The sequence below is a fragment of the Bidens hawaiensis genome, unplaced genomic scaffold (genome assembly GCF_021521415.1).
Source record: "Bidens hawaiensis isolate Kalapana, Puna unplaced genomic scaffold, B.hawaiensis_p1.1 tig00013977_1, whole genome shotgun sequence".
Lineage (NCBI taxonomy): Eukaryota > Viridiplantae > Streptophyta > Magnoliopsida > Asterales > Asteraceae > Bidens > Bidens hawaiensis.
This window is the reverse complement of record NW_027492194.1, coordinates 505,804-518,508: the sequence shown is the minus strand read 5'-3', so window position 1 is coordinate 518,508 and position 12,705 is coordinate 505,804. Positions and strand designations below refer to the sequence as shown.

At 38.6% G+C, this 12,705-nt stretch overlaps 1 protein-coding gene across 1 annotated transcript; it reads left to right on the top strand.

Annotated features, from left to right (window-relative positions):
• Window positions 1-1,536: 1,536 nt before the first annotated feature.
• LOC143545454 (uncharacterized) lies at window positions 1,537-12,271 on the top strand. The gene is made up of 5 exons (XM_077037350.1): window positions 1,537-1,792; window positions 1,898-1,965; window positions 2,035-2,131; window positions 11,473-11,728; window positions 11,866-12,271. Exons 1-5 carry the CDS (start codon window positions 1,537-1,539, stop codon window positions 12,269-12,271), a joined length of 1,083 nt encoding a protein of 360 aa, XP_076893465.1.
• The last annotated feature ends 434 nt before the right edge of the window (window positions 12,272-12,705 follow it).

The window sequence follows — 12,705 nt, the reverse complement described above, 5'->3', positions numbered from 1 at the left end:
ACTTAAAAAAAAAATTGCAGGCTTATATCCTAGTTATTTCAGTTTGTGCTTGCATGCTGGTGGTAGGTTAACAACACCTCCAAACCGTACCTATGTTGGAGGTAACGTTTGTGGACTTGATAGATGTAGACAAGTTTTCAATTCATGAGCTTGATCTGATGTTGGATATGTTAGGCTACAATGGGACAATGCCAATGTACTACCAGTTCTTGTATCCTGAAAAGAACTTAGACAATGGCCTTGAACACCTAAGTAGTGACAGAGATTGTTTGGAGTTAGCTAGATATGTGGAAGAGCATAAGCTCATCCATGTTTATACCACTCATGGTGTTAAAAACATAAAGGAATTGTTTACCTCACCAACTAAGTCTAAGTCCATCACTATTGAAGAGATTGATGAACCTGGACTATTTGTTATTGTGCCTTTAAAGTTAAATGAAGATGTTGGGAAATCTAGTGGGGCTGGGCTGGATGCTAGGCAATCTAGTGGGGCTGGACATGATGTTGGGTAATCTAGTGGGCTGACAATGAGGACATAGATGTTGGTCATTTTAGTGGGTTTGGAAATGACAATCAGGATATAGATATTGGTCATTCTAGTGGGTTTGGGAATTATCAAGAGGATTTAGACATTAGTGAGCAAAGTAGGCTTGGGAACAAGAAAGAGGATATACAGGAGAATAGGGTTGACAATGAGGATGATGATACGTATATTGTGGATGAGGAGAATAACATGACAGACCCTAAAGTGGACATGAGTGATTACAGAATGAATGTTGATACAGATGTTGAAGATGGGGATGATTTAGAACCACTAGATTTTGGTGAGGATGTAATAGACAATGACAAGTTTCTTAGTGGGTCAGAATCAGATGAGAATGAGACCAGCAATAGGAAAAACATTCTTCACAGTATAAGAAGATCGAATGAAAACGTGTCAAACTTTTATCTTGGCCAGGTATTTGGAAGAAAAGGAGAGGCTAAGAAGTTGATTAGACAACATGCAGTTGAAGCAGAAGGTTAATTAAAATTAAACAAGATGATCACATAAGAGTAAGGGCAGTTTGCACTGGTTCTAAGCCAGACTTTGAGGTTGATGACTGTGGGGTGCATGTTGCTAGCAAACAGAAATCTAAATACAAAAAAGACAAAGGCAAAAGGGCTGAAAAGGAAAAAGGAAAAAGTAAAGGGGCTAGTGGGAACAAAAAGAGAAAGGGGAAGGGGCTAATGGGAACAAGAGCCGTACTAAATGATGGTGGTAGGGGCAAAAGGAAAAATTCACATGCTTATCAATGTCCATGGGTCTTGTTTCTTTCAAAGGTAAAAGATTCTCAAAGTTGGGTTGTTAGGACATTAAATACCAACACACATGCATTCAATCAAAGAATATATATGCTTGCACATCTACTTTTCTATCTGAACAGATGTTAGAAAAGATTGAAGAAAACCCTAACATCCATGTTAAAGCATTTCAAGATCAATTTAGAAGGAAGTATGGGGTTAGTGTTCATAAGATGAAAGCGTACAGGGCCAAAAATGAAAGCAAAGAAAAAAGTTGAAGGGGACTACAAGCAACAGTATTCTTTGCTTAGGGATTATGCTGCTGAGTTGGTTGATAAAAATCCAGGTAGCACTCTTAAGATTGAGGTTGGAGTACCATCAACTCATGAAGCTACAACCAGACAGTTCAAAAGGATATATGTTTGTTTGGCTGCTTTAAAACAAGGGTTTAAAGCATTAGACAGGAATTTGATTGGTCTAGATGGTGCATTTATGAAAGGCATCTTTCCAGGTTAGATGCTTACTGCAGTGGGTCTTGATAGCAACAATGGAATCTACCCTGTCTGCTATGCATTTGTGGAGTCAGAAAGTTTTAACTCATGGACTTGGTTCTTAGAGCTTATGGCAGAAGATCTGGAAATAGGAAGCAATTCAAGGTTTACTTTCATGAGTGACAGGCAAAAAGTAAGGAAATAAAGGTTCACTTGCTATTTGTCATTATGTTCTTTGTTAACCTTTGTCTATGTTGAGCAGGGGCTTCTTCAAGCCATTCAAACTTTGTTTCCTTGTGCTGAGCACAGATACTGTCTTAGGCACATCCATGAGAATATGAAGCTTGCAGGATATAGAGGTGTGCTGTACAAAAATATGTTATACAAATGTGCTACCTAAACAACCAAACCTAAGTTTCTTACTGCAATGAATGAGTTAAAGGAGTTCAAAAAGGAAGCACACTTGTGGTTGTCAAAAATAGCACCTCAATCCTAGTCCTGGTCACACTACTCTGGTTAGTTTTTAAAGACTTTTGTAAGTCCCGAATCTGGATCACTACAATTATGATATCGAGTATCTTGATGTTAGTGCGGAATCCTAACACAAGATGATTCAAGACAATAAGCAAGAACACGTAAAACACACGATGAAGTGCTTCAAAACACACGTTAATATTAACGTCGGGTGCTTAAGCACTAGCAATACAATACTCGTCTAAGAAAACCTTAAGACGGCTAAAAACCACGTGAACGAATCAACCCCAAAACCCTATACAAGATATCTATATATAGGGAGCTAACATACTAGTCCAACAAAAGCCCAAAGCCCGCCGAGAACCACTAAAGTTCTCGGCTTACATAATATACCCTATCTAAGCCCAACCTACAAGCATAAACCAAAAATATAGCCCAACATTCTCCCCCTTGGTTTATTGCTTGATCAAAACTGCTTTGGCGTTAGATAATCATCGTCCATCAATACTTTTATTTAGGCCATTCGGTGTATATACTGTGGCTTCGAAATAGACACTTGGAGGTTTAGTGTCATATTTAGCGCCTTAATTTAAAAACCTGGCTGGAAGTTCGGCACAGATCATGCTACTTTCCATATGAAATAGATAAACATTATGTTCGTCATCATGGATAGCAACAAATATTAGACTTGATTGACTCAGAAAAGTCAAGCACGATGTATCTTTGGTAGGACCAACGAATCCTCTGTTAAGGTTTGACCGAGAATGCTTTAACAACTCTTCAAAACAAAGATCTCTCTGATTGACCATAAGAATCTGGTCAGTCCATGCCGAAAGCCTCAGAGCACTGTTCATCATCTTCAACATGCCACCGATCATCATTAATAACCAAACCTGTAACTACAACCAATGACTAAAACCAACTATCAGTAACTTCAACATAGATCAAACAGACCGTTTAAAAAAAATTTCTCTCAACCATACTATGGTTCCTTACCTATTTAAGGAAATTTTCTTGAGAATCTCAAGGAAACAAGAAAAGAAATAAGACAGCGAGATAGGTGAAAGATTTGATGGTTAGAGTGAGAGAAGATTTTGGAAGGCACGAGAAGTTGATTTTTTATCAAGATTAATGAGTGCCTTTATAGAAAACCTGGTCACATCAAGCCAAACCGTGAAAAGAGATTTGCCGAAAACATGTGGCTGAGAACTGTTCACTGAAGGCAGAGAACTCTCAAATCTGGCCGAGAACAAGTAACCGAGAACTCATAAATCATGTTTAACCGAGAACCCTAACCGAGAACGATTACTCTTTAAAAATATCTCAGTGCAACTTGAAAAGTATCCCGACTTATGTGAAAAACGATCTCTTAAAAGCTTTGTTTAGACATGAGTAAATACGAGGCAAACATAAAATAAATGAAAGTAAATGAGAATAGAAAAATAAAAATAAAAATAAAAAATAAAAAAAAATAAAACTAAACTAAAACAAAATTTATCTATCCAGTCTTTAGAAAATCAACATATATTGGGATCAAATTTCAGCTATTTAAAAAACGAACCTCCTTTTTATGAAAAGATCCGAACATGAAATCATATTGATTAAGGCACTTTCACAATGATTCATTTTCAGCATTATTGTGACATAGTGAAAAGGTTGATAGCGGGTAATTTTCATGTTTTTCATTGCGATAGTGATAAGATTAGATTCTATTAGGCATAAGACTTACATGGACATCACTTATGGACCTCTGATGCCCCTTATCTATTCTCAAGGCGTATTGGGCTTTCCTCATATCACCCCAATTTGAGCCCAACCCCCTAGTACTTGATCAAAATATCTTTCTCTATACAAAATGATTATTAAGCTTTAAGGTTGAACGTTGGACTTACATGCCATCCGGACTTACAAGCCTTACATTCAGGGTGTTTAGGACTTATTTGGATGCCCCACCCCTGTAGTTCCCTGAGACCCCTTTAAGCTTTTAGAAAACAATTTAATGAATTTTTTTTATGAAATATAACTCTTTTGGTGATCAAGATATTAACTGGCTCGTGTATGACTGGGTAATTGCTTTTCAGCCTATCATTCGGAGAGATGTGTCTAGGGACATGCATAAATTTTCAAAATGACTCTCGACACTAAGTTTAGCAGATTTAGTTTGTATCACTTCAACTTTTACGTATCATGAAAAGCTTCCACACACATCAATAACTAATCAAAAGCCTTTTTAGCCTAATAACTTCACATGTTAGCCACTCAAAATCAATTTATCTATCATTTCTCAAAGGTTGGATCAATTTTCATTTGAAAAACTTTAAGCTATCTGAAAAGCTTTTAGCTGAATAATAATATCATTTCCCAGATGATATTCCAAAGACGATTTAAATCCAATCACCCCAGCTGCCTTCAGTTTTCAGGTGAATGGCTATCCTATGTGTCTACATGTAGACAATAGGACCAAACACATAATAAAATGTGTCCATCAAACTTTAAGTGACCGACATGATTTTCAGTGAAAGAACTTAAACCGATAGTTAAACCAAAAATTAATTTTTATGTATGTTCAGTTGCCCCGGTCACTTTCAGTCCTAAGGTTAATGGCTATCCCGTGAGTCAAGAATTGATGACAAGACCAAACATATGAAATATGTCCGTTGAACTTGAGTAACCGGCATGATTTTGAGCAAGAGAACAAAAATTTTGAATTTTTTTTAGATAAGCGCACACACACACACGCACACTCTTTTTGTATTTTTCTTTTTCTCCCCCTAAATTTGTACAGAAATTATGACAAAAAAAAATTTATGTACACAATTTAAACCCCAAAAATACTCAGTCTTCAAAACGCAGCATCTTGAGAAACCCTACAAGCACATTGAATCTGGCTGTTCCGACCGGCTTCGTAAATAGGTCCACCACATTATTATCAGTGTGGACCTGTTCAAGATGAATTAGCTTCCGGTCGTAACAGTCACGGATAAAATGAATTTTAATGTCAATGTGCTTGGTTTTAGAATGCTGAACGGGATTCTTAACAATTGCAATGGCAGCATCATTATCACAAAAAGTAGGAGTATCAAGAAATTCCAAACCGTAATCCAGCAGTTGATTTTGCATCCAGATAACCTGAGAGCAGCAAGCTGATGCAGCAACATACTCTGCTTCAGCAGTCGAGGTGGACACCATCTGTTGTTTCTTACACTGCCATGAAATGAGACGATCTCCTAAGAACTGGCATCCGGCAGATGTAGATTTCCCGTCAATGTCATCTCCACCATAATTACTATCAGCAAAAACATAAAGATCAAATTCAGATTGTTTGGGATACCAAAGACCTAACTTCGGTTGTCCCTTCAGATATCTAAAAATACGTTTGACAGCAATTAAATGAGAGAGTTTAAGATTAGCCTGGAAACGAGCACATTGACAAACTACAAACATGATATCGGGTCGGCTAGCGGTGAGGTACATTAGAGACCCGATCATTGATCGATAGTATGTTTGATCTACGGGACTCCCTTCCGGATCAGATGACAGTAAAGGTCTTTCCGCCATGGGAGTGTTAGCACTCTTGGAGTCTTGAAACTCAAAATTTGCAAGCATATCTTCAACATACTTCCCTTGATGCAGTAAAATTCCTGCCGAGGTTTGGCGTACCTGTAACCCCAAAAATGTTATCATCTCGCCCAACGAACTCATCTCAAATCTTTTCTTCATAACTTCTTCAGCATCCACTGTAGTGCATGTGATTCATCTTTCTTAGCATCCACTATAGTGCTGCCTGAAGGATTTGTGTTGATGACCGGAAACACATTGAACGGAAACACATTGAACGGTTTGAAGAGTTCATTATAATCGACTAACAAGTCCGGACCAACACGAGCATCAGTCTCGTTTTCTTCCAACCAATGAACATCATACGATTCTAGAATCTGTTTAGTTGACTTATTGTAGACTTTGTAGGCGGTGTGACCAGCATACCCAACAAAATAACGATCATCAGCTTTGGCCCCAAATTTTGTAGTAGACTCGAGGTTCAGTAGAGTGCATGGGCAACCAAAAGCCTTAAAGTGCGCGACAGTAGGCTTATGTCCATAGACAATCTCATAAGGAGTCTTCATTTGTGATTTGTTGATTATCACCCGATTCTGAACATAACAGGCCGTATTAATAGCTTCTGCCCAGAAAAATAATGGCAGCTTAGAGTCACACAGCATGGTCCTTGCCGCCTCGATAAGAGTCCTGTTTCTCCTTTCAGCCACACCATTCTGTTGAGGAGTCCGAGCGGAACTGTACTGACGAAGCACTCCCCTCTCAGAACAAAAATGATTCAAGGATGCATTCTTGAATTCCGTACCATTGTCACAACGAATTCCTTTCAGCTTCAAATTCAACCGATTTTCCATAAGCACCACGAATCTTTTGATCAGCTCTGCAGTTTCACTCTTATTGGAAAAGAAAAACACCCAAGTGGAGCGTGAGTAATCATCAATGATAACCAAACAATAAGAACTGCGAGAGAGACTTAAAACATGAACCGGACCAAAGAGATCCATATGCAATAATTGAAGAACTGAGGAGATGGTGTTGATCAGTTTTGGCTTGTGAGATTTACGATGATGTTTGCCCAGAGCACAAGCCACACACTTTTCAATGGTAACAAAATCCTTAACAGGTAAACCACGTACCAAACCATTTTTAGCAAGTCGGTTTAGATTTTTCACATTTGCATGACCAAGACGACGATACCAAAGCATAGCATTGTGTTCCGACACTTTTGAGAACAAACAGGTTATTTCATCAGGAACATTTTTGTTCATGTCGATCACATAAGCATTATCTTTTCGTTGTGATCGAACAAGAATCCAGTGTTCTGGTATAATGATACCCGGTTTTAGAATCTAACACTCATTTTTAGTAAAATGAGTTGAAAACCCTTTGTCACAGATTTGTGACACGCTCAGCAAACTGTGCTTCAATTCAGGAACGAAATTTACGTTTTCAAATTTTAAAACACCGTTACTTACAGTACCCTTCTGTGTGATCTTTCCCTTTTCTCCACCCACAAAAGACACATACCCACCATTAAAAGTTTGAATGTCGTGTAGCTGGGAAATGTCTCCTGTCATGTGCCTGGAACAGCCACTATCAACATACCACGGTCTGATGATATTCCTCCATAGCTGCTCCTGCACAAAGTGCGGGATTAGTTAGATTTTGGCACCCAGTCCATAGTGACACTGGGTACACCTGACTCATCTATACTAGTTACAGGCTGCCATGACATATCTTCTCGATTATCTAACATTGAAGAAGAAACCTTCCTTACCGGAGACTTAGGCATCCATTTATATTTACCATTGAAAGATTTACTATTGTTTGTACGAATGGATGGTTTAGTCTCTGGCTTGCGTGTAGAGGGAACAAACGAATTTGTTCTCCCGACAGTCCGAAGTTTAGAAATCGAGTTAATTTTTGAAGTAGGAACATGGTTTCCACCCCTTTTATGAGACATGTTAGGCTTGGTCTGATGAGGACTAAACCTGCCAGATTTGTTTCGGTTCCAATCACCGTCAGAGGGATTAGCCGTATGATGCCTAAATCTTTACCTGTATGAATTGTGAGGCATATAGAGCATATTCCTCTGATAAAATCCATAATATGGAACATATGGACGATGTGGACAATTTCTGGCAATATGACCGGGAGTGCCACAGTTAAAACACGTTTGTCGCTTTATGAAAAAATCATTTTGGGCAACTCCTTGTCTGGACTGGTTGTGTGGACTAGCCTGTTTAAACTTGCGAGAACCATGTTTCACATTTTGAAACTTATCACCTTGTTTGTCATTAGAGCATCCCTCTTTGACAAATTTAGGTGGTAGATACTTGTTGAATTGTTTTGATTTTTCAATTTTACTTGAAACCACATTTTTAGAATTTAAAGGTTCAACTGAATCAACCACACAAAAATCGTTGCTCTTTAAAACAGAGCCCACACAAACAGTTGGAATAACAGAATTCAAAAAAGGTAGTTTCAAAGTAACATCAGAATTAAAGTCTTTATTAAACGAAACACAAGCTTCATCATCCTCATCAGTCCAATCCTCAACAATTACTTTCTCTGCACATGAAGTAGACACGTTAGTATCGTTCACTCCTGAGGTGGATGCACTCACATGATCAGATACGTCATTCTTATCATGTTTACCGTACTTCATGTCCTGTACCGTTTCTTCCTGCTCTTTGGTGACAGGAAGTTGAACATAGTTGTCATTGTAAGGTGGGGGTACCTGACTGTACCCTAATCCCTCACCTTCCCTTTCCTTCCACCATAATTGATTATCAATCATTGAGTTTACAACTTTACTGGAACCCTCGAATTTTTTAAAATCAAGTTAAGCTCTTTCAAATTTAGCGTTTAAGTTCAAAATTTCCAATTTTGAGGCTTACAGTTTAGCTTTTAATTCAACAATTTCTTGCTTAGCATCTAGGTGGTGACAACACTTTATAATGAATTCAGACTTAAGCTTAGAGAGATCCTTTTTATATGCTTCTATTTTATCTACGAAGGATTTTTCATTTTTTATAAGTTTAAAATTTTCTGATTTTACTCTTTCCATGTCTCTGATTAAGTTATCATTATGAAGTTTATATAAGTTGATTTTATCAACACAATCTAGAGAGCATGGTTGAAAGCTTACCTCAGATGAGCTGGAGGGAGTGAACGCAATAAATGCGAATTGAAGTTCCTTGACTTGCTCCTCAGTAGCGTTTTCCTCTTCAATGTCTTCAACATTTGCAAAATTTGCAGTCTGACTTCCAATGTTGAAAGCAGCCATCTGATCCTCCCAAGAGAAATGTTGAGCAATCAGTCCCCTTTCACCATTTCCCGAACTCTCACCAACATCTCCCCTTGCATTACCCACCGGAACCAACGCCCTTTCTGTGTTTCATTCTTTCGCTGGGTTAGTACATTCACGAGCAAAATGACCCAGCTCGTGACAGTTATAAGACCTCAGAGTGTTCTTGTTAAAACCCAATTTCTGATTATTTGGCATGTTCCAATTGTTTCTACCAGTCGTCTTAGTGAATTTCTTGGCACGAAACACTGCCATGGCTATTTGCCAAGCGATATCCATTTCCTCAACATCATCAGGGTGAATCTGATCGAGTCCAGCAGCCACAACTGGTTGAACCAAGTCTTTAGATAGAAATGCATTATAGCAGTTCATGAACCCTACCATTAGAGCTATGTTCTCCTGAGTCTCTTTCGGAATGGAGGGAAACTGGCTTGCGTTCAGACCATGAGTAGTGCCAGCAGATGAAGGTTGTGCTGATGAAGATTGAGCAGACTTAGTGAAGAAAAATGATGCTGGTTGAGGTGGGATAGCAGAGGAATGGCCCTGAGTGGACTTAAACATCTGAAAGTTTCCTTGGGCCGGTGGTTGCTGAGTGGCCTTGAACATAGAGAAACTCTCTTGAGAAATGAGAGCATTGTTGGAAGCAACGTTGTAACCAGCTGCACTGTAGGAATTTGCATGATTTATTTCACGTTGCTTGTCGTCCATATCACATGCCTTGATAGTATCCATCATCTCAGAGATCGACATTCTGTTGAGATCTTTAGTCTTCTTGATAACAACAACATTCATGTCCCAACTTTTTGGCAATGAGTTCACTAGTTTGTTGTTTATCTCTGAAGTTGCTAGATAAATATTGGCAGATCTCATTTCAGTCACTAGAGATATGAACCTTTGGAGTTGAGTTTCCAACGACTCCCCCAGAACATGGTTGAACATGTTGAACTTTTTTCGCAGCAGGTCTTGGCGACTCCTTTTCATATCTTAATTTCCCTCATACACCTCGATTAGTGCCTCCCATAGTTCCTTGGCAGATTGAAGTTCTCTAAAACCAAGGGCAATCTCAGGTGAAAGAGCCATGGTTATAGTTGATAGAGCCCTTTCATCCTCTTCAACTTTGGCAAAATCATCATCATCATACTGTGCCACTGGCTTCACAACAACCTCATTTGAATCTTCACGTTGATACGTGATGATTTGGGGTCCTCTAACGATGCTTCTCCAGATCTTGGCATCTTTCATTTTAACATATTTTTCAAAACGAAATTTCCACTCGCTGAACCCCTCATGAGACAATAGGCGAGGTACACGAGTTGTTGTCCCCATTATTGAATCTAATTCTTGATGAAGTAAAGCACTTGATGATATATTGCTGTTGGATAACTGTTCCATTTTTAGAATAATTTAGAAGTTTATTTTGGTCCAAAAGAAATTATAGTCCAAGTCCAACTATCGGGTCCAAATCAACTAATCAGGTCCAAATAAATCCTGCAGTTTACTAAGCCGAGAACTAAGGTTGAACGAAAACACCTTCAGTCAGCAGAGAACACCTCTATTGACCGAGAACAATGATTATTGATAGAAAACTCAAGTCAACCGAGAACTGCCCTAGCCGAAAACTGGTAGTAGCCGATAATAAGTGTGGCCGAGAACAGATTGTGGCCGAAAACTAGTTGTAAGCCGAGAACCCTGATTCTCACCAGAAGTCAATCTGTAGCGTAACAAACTTCCAAGAAAGATGGGATTTTGATTTCCAAACCAAAACCAATCTCATCCCAAAAGTGAATCTCCTTCGTCTCCGATTACTTGTTCACCGGAAATACAAGCAGACCACCAATAAATCAAGATCTTGAATTCTTGATAAAACAATAACGAGCCTGAATAGGTCTAAGGCTGTGATACCAATTGTAAGTCCCGAATCTGGATCACTACAATTATGATATCGAGTATCTTGATGTTAGTGCGGAATCCTAACACAAGGTGATTCAAGACAATAAGCAAGAACACGTAAAACACACGATGAAGTGCTTCAAAACACACGTTAATATTAACGTCGGGTGCTTAAGCACTAGCAATACAATACTCGTCTAAGAAAACCTTAAGACGGCTAACAACCACGTGAACGAATCAACCCCAAAACCCTATACAAGATATCTATATATAGGGAACTAACATACTAGCCCAACAAAAGCCCAAAGCCCGCCGAGAACCACTAAAGTTCTCGGCTTACATAATATACCCTATCTAAGCTCAACCTACAAGCATAAACCACAAATATAGCCCAACAACTTTAGCAATAATTTGTATGCTTCTGATACTTATTAGACTGTTTGCTTATTATCTTGTGTAATCCTTTAACAGGATTTGCAATTTCTGATGTAATGATTAACAACATGTGTGAGGTATACAATGGCAAGATTGTGGAAGCCAGGGACAGACCCATCATATCTGCACTTGAGTGTGTAAGGGAGTATTTAATGAGTAGGATTGTGACTGTGCTTGGGATTATTGATAAATGTGAAGGCCTTCTTACACTAGGGCCACACAACTGTCTGAAGCAATCCAGAAACAAGCAAATCTTTACAATGTGCAGTGGAATGGAGGGGATCTATATGAGGTGAGTGGAAAACCTACTGATCCACGTGTTGTCAATTTGGCAATGAGGACTTGTAGTTGCAGGGGCTGGGAAATTACAAGTATGTTGATTATATTTGGTTTGAATTAATTGTATCAAGTTGCCTTGTTTATATGAAGACTTGTGTTTAGTACAGGTATACCCTGCAGACATGTTGTGGCTGCACTTTGGTTCATGGCTGCTAGTGGAGGAAGGGTGGGGGCATTAGAAAGTTGGGTTCACCCGGTGTACACAATGAATAGCTGGAACTTGGTTTATTCCTTTAAAGTAAATCCAATAAATGGGATGACTTTGTGGACAAAATGTGAGGCTCCCACAACCATTGTAGCACCCAAGCATCACACCATGGCAGGCAGACCTAAGAAGGCAAAAAAGAGGTCAATTATGGAAAAGGATGATATACCGACAACTGGCAAATTGACAAGGAAGAACACCTTTGGAGCATGTAGCAGGTGTGGGAGCACTGGCCATAATGTGAGGACTTGCACATGCCCACTAAAAAAGAAGGGAAAAAAGGCAGCTTAATGGGATCCTGCTTCATTAGATCTTCATTTGGTTATGTTACTTTAGTAATGTCTTTTGGTTGTGTACTTTGAACCCTCTAATGATTTTGTGTATTTTAAACTTTATGGGAGCACTTGACTTTATTAGGTATTGTAACTGCTTATGGTTATGTATTGTGAGCAACTTATGTTATGTTTATTATGAAGTTTATGTTGATTTGGTTATGTTTGAGGTTGTGTTAAACACTTTGACTTGATTAAGTTTGACTTTATTAAGTTTGACATGAATAATTTTGACTTTTGAGTTTGTGTATTGCAATTGTGCACCAAAGTATGACAAATGGTTGTGTAACACAGTAGTTAAACACTTTGACTTGATTAAGTTTGACATGAATAATTTTAACTTTTGAGTTTGTGTATTGCAATTATGCACCAGAGTATGACAAATGGTTGTGT

Excerpts from the sequence above, each read along its gene's own strand:
- LOC143545454 (XM_077037350.1), top strand. The coding sequence starts at position 1,537 with ATGAAAGCAAAGAAAAAAGTTGAAGGGGACTACAAGCAACAGTATTCT. Across the intron at positions 1,966-2,034 it reads TCATGAGTGACAGGCAAAAA|GGGCTTCTTCAAGCCATTCA; the intron begins GTAAGGAAATAA and ends TATGTTGAGCAG. Across the intron at positions 11,729-11,865 it reads ATGGAGGGGATCTATATGAG|ACTTGTGTTTAGTACAGGTA; the intron begins GTGAGTGGAAAA and ends GTTTATATGAAG.